This window comes from Rhinoraja longicauda, chromosome 17, assembly GCF_053455715.1.
Source record: "Rhinoraja longicauda isolate Sanriku21f chromosome 17, sRhiLon1.1, whole genome shotgun sequence".
NCBI lineage: Eukaryota > Metazoa > Chordata > Chondrichthyes > Rajiformes > Arhynchobatidae > Rhinoraja > Rhinoraja longicauda.
Genome location: NC_135969.1, coordinates 602,187 through 606,649, shown reverse-complemented (window position 1 = coordinate 606,649; position 4,463 = coordinate 602,187). Strand labels below are relative to the sequence as shown.

General features: G+C 53.8%; 1 protein-coding gene across 1 annotated transcript in view; it reads left to right on the top strand.

Annotated features, from left to right (window-relative positions):
- Positions 1 to 957: 957 nt before the first annotated feature.
- LOC144601992 (serine/threonine-protein kinase SBK1-like) overlaps positions 958 to 4,463 on the top strand; it is an 8,063-nt gene continuing 4,557 nt past the window's right edge. The window contains exon 1 of the mRNA XM_078414676.1: positions 958 to 1,075. Within this exon, the coding sequence (XP_078270802.1) occupies positions 958 to 1,075 (118 nt within the window). The remainder of the gene's footprint in view (positions 1,076 to 4,463) is intronic.

Sequence of the window (4,463 nt, the reverse complement as noted above, 5' to 3'; positions counted from 1 at the left end):
ATGGAGGTATAGAGTGACTGAACATCAATAGTAAAGCTGAGGGAGAGGGGATTCAGAAAGCAGAAGTAATTACAGAGAGGAAATGTGTGTGAGGTGTCTTGGACATAGGTCAGGAGAGATTGGACCAGGGGGGATAGGATGGAGTCGAGTTATGAGAAAGTGATTTGCGTGGTTCAGGGGCAGGCAGATGCAATGGGTCTGCCAGGACAGTTGTGTTTGTGGATTTTGGGGAGAAGGTAAAAGTGGGCTGTGCGGGGCTGGGAAACAATACGGTTGTAGGCTGTGGAGGGAGGGCAGTCGGCCAGAAGTGATGAAATCAGTAATGGTGTGTGAGATGATGGCCCAGTGCTGATCTGTGGGGTCATGGGCCAAGGATAAGTAGAAGGAGGAGTGTCTGAAGAAGGCTTATCACCCCAACTGTCACCTATTCCTATTCTGGAGATGCTGTCTGACCCATTGAGTCACTCCAGCGTTTTGTGTCTACCCTCTATTTAAACCAGCAACTGCAGTTCCTTTCGACACTATCATATCATATCATATATATACAGCCGGAAACAGGCCTTTTCGGCCCACCAAGTCCGTGCCGCCCAGCGATCCCCGTACATTAACACTATCCTACACCCACTAGGGACAATTTTTACATTTACCCAGCCAATTAACCTACATACCTGCACGTCTTTGGAATGTGGGAGGAAACCGAAGATCTCGGAGAAAACCCACGCAGGTCACAGGGAGAACGTACAAATTCCTTACAGTGCAGCACCCGTAGTCAGGATCGAACCCGAGTCTCCGGCGCTGCATTCGCTGTAAAGCAGCAACTCTACCGCTACCGACACTAATGAAACAGCAGTGACAGGTTCTGCACTCGATTGGATCGCAAAATGTTTTTGCCGGCTTTATATCAGGTTTTATTGGAATGAGAAGATGAGGTGAAAATTCATCTGTCAAACATGGGTAATGAAGGGCTACGATGTCATTTGCTCAGTTAACGGGAGCCAGGGCTTTCTCAGTCTCACTTACGTACGCAGGTCCCTGTACTCAAAGCTTCAGAAACATCTTTCACTGACGATACCAGGCCAGTTTCCAACGCTAGCTGCCTGACACTCCCAGGGCACTGCCATGTAAACACTGTCATGTAAACACTGCCATGTAAACACTGCCATGTAAACACACACTGCCATGTAAACACTGTCATGTAAACACTGTCATGTAAACACTGCCATGTAAACACACACTGCCATGTAAACACTGCCATGTAAACACTGTCATGTAAACACTGCCATGTAAACACTGCCATGTAAACACTGCCATGTAAACACACACTGCCATGTAAACACTGTCATGTAAACACTGTCATGTAAACACTGCCATGTAAACACACACTGCCATGTAAACACTGCCATGTAAACACACACTGCCATGTAAACACTGTCATGTAAACACTGCCATGTAAACACTGCCATGTAAACACTGCCATGTAAACACTGTCAAACAGCACCGGCAACGGCTGGTGGAAGGGAAATCATTCCAATGGGAAATATATAGTGTGGGAATGAAAGGCAGTGGATGTCTGGAAGGGACTCAGCACTGTGAGGGGGGGGTCAGCACTGTGAGGGGGGGGGTCAGCACTGTGAGGGGGGGGTCAGCACTGTGAGGGGGGGGGTCAGCACTGTGAGGGGGGGGTCAGCACTGTGAGGGGGGGGTCAGCACTGTGAGGGGGGGGGTCAGCACTGTGAGGGGGGGGTCAGCACTGTGAGGGGGGGGTCAGCACTGTGAGGGGGGGGGGTCAGCACTGTGAGGGGGGGGGGTCAGCACTGTGAGGGGGGGGGTCAGCACTGTGAGGGGGGGGTCAGCACTGTGAGGGGGGGGGTCAGCACTGTGAGGGGGGGGTCAGCACTGTGAGGGGGGGGTCAGTACTGTGAGGGGGGTCAGTACTGTGAGGGGGGGTCAGCACTGTGAGGGGGGGGTCAGCACTGTGAGGGGGGGGGTCAGTACTGTGAGGGGGGGTCAGCACTGTGAGGGGGGGGTCAGCACTGTGAGGGGGGGTCAGCACTGTGAGGGGGGGGTCAGCACTGTGGGGGGGGGGTCAGCACTGTGAGGGGTGGGGATGTCAATCATCCTCTGTGATAATCCTCATCACTGTGGCTCCACTAGGATGTGTTCTAGTTCCCTCTTTACTCCGTGTCCACCCATGACTGTACATCGTGGCACAAATCTAATTCAGTTCACAAATCCGCAGACAACACACCACCATTGTGGGCCGATATCAGATAATGACCAGACCGAGTGCAGAAAGGAGATGGAGAACCTCGTGTCCGTGTGTCGAGACAACAACCTTTCTCTCAATGTCACCAAGACAGGAGATGGTGATGGGCTCCAGGAAGTGATGTGGTCCACATACCCCAGTTTACACGGTCGGTGCCAAAGTAGAGATGGTTGGGAACTAAAGGAGTCAATATCACCAACAACCTCTCCTGGACCACCCACACATATTGAAGCAACCACCAGGGAAGCCCACCAACACCCCTACTTCCCCAGAAGGCTTAGGCAGTTCGGCATGTCCCCAACAACTCTCACCAACTTCTACAGATGTGCCCGAGAAAGCATGTTATCAGGATGCATCACAGCTCCATCCAAGACCGCAAGACATTGCAGTGAATCGTGGACGCAGCCCAGACCATCACACAAAGCAACCTCCCTTCCATTGACTCCATCTACACCTCACGCTGTCACGTTGTCTCGGCAAGGCCAGCAGCATCATCAAGGACCAGTCTCACCCCGGCCACTCCCTCTTTTCCCCTCTCCCATCGGGCAAGAGGTATAGAAGTGTGAGACCAAATCTGAACACAATACTGTGGCCTCACCTGTCTTGTACAACTGTGACATGACCTCCTAACTTATATATACTCAGTATATTGGCGAGACCAAGGGCAGTCCGCTGAAACCTACCTGATCTCCCGGTGGCTCAGCACTTTAACTCCATCTCCCATTCACACACTGACCTTTCTGTCCTGGGCCTCCTCCATTGTCAGAGTGAGGCCCAGCGCAAATTGGAGGAACAGCACCTCATATTTCGCTTGAGCAGCTTACACCACAACAGTATGAACATTGACTTCTAACTTCAAATAGCCCTTGCTTTCCCTCTCTCTCTCTCCATCCCCTTCCCCTCCCCAGTTCTCCGGCCAGTCAGTGTCCCCGACTACATTTTATCTCTGTACCGCCCACTCCCCTGACATCAGTTGAAGAAGGGTCTCGACCCGAAACGTCACCCATTCCTTCTCTCCTGAGATGCTGCCTGACCTGCTGAGTTACTCCAGCATTTTGTGTCTCTTCAATAAGCAATACTCTGACTGATGAAGAAACAATGTGCCAAAAGCCTTCTTGACCAACCTATCTGCCTGTGATGCCACGTTCAGGGAACTATGTACCTGCGCTCCTAGATCCCTCTGCTCGACAACATTCTTCTGCCATTCACTGTGAAGGTCCTGCCCTAGTTAGACTTCCCAAAATGCAACACGTTGCACTTGCATGTTCTCTATATTAAAAACTCCATCAACCATTCCTGAGCCCACCTGACCAACCCATCAACCATTCCTGAGCCCACCTGACCAACCCATCAACCATTCCTGAGCCCACCTGACCAACCCATCAACCATTCCTGAGCCCACCTGACCAACCCATCAACCATTCCTGAGCCCACCTGACCAACCCATCAACCATTCCTGAGCCCACCTGACCAACCCATCAACCATTCCTGAGCCCACCTGACCAACCCATCAACCATTCCTGAGCCCACCTGACCAACCCATCAACCATTCCTGAGCCCACCTGACCAACCCATCAACATCCTGCTGCAATTATTCACTATCTTCACTATCTATGATGCCACCCATTTTAGTGTCAAATACACTGGGACTGGAGCCCATAATCCAGCCCCGCACTGGCCCAGAGCTGGGAGTGAGGAAGGGCTGCACTCTGGGACTGGGGGCCACACTCTGGGACAAGGGGCCACACTCTGGGGGTCACACTCTGGGACTGGGGGCCACACACTGGGAGCCACACTCTGGGGGTCACACTCTGGGACAAGGGGCCACACTCTGGGGGCCACACTCTGGGGGCCACACTCTGGGACTGGGGGCCACACACTGGGAGCCACACTCTGGGGGCCACACTCTGGGACAAGGGGCCACTCACTGGGGGCCACACTCTGGGACAAGGGGCCGCACTCGGGGACTGGGGGCCACACACTGGGGGCCACACTCTGGGACAAGGGGCCACACTCTGGGACTGGGGGCCACACACTGGGGGCCACACTCTGGGACAAGGGGCCACACTCTGGGACTGGGGGCCACACTCTGGGGGCCACACTCTGGGGGCCACACTCTGGGGGCCACACTCTGGGGGCCACACACTGGCACTGGGGGTCACACACTGGGACTGGGGGTCACACACTGGGACTGGGG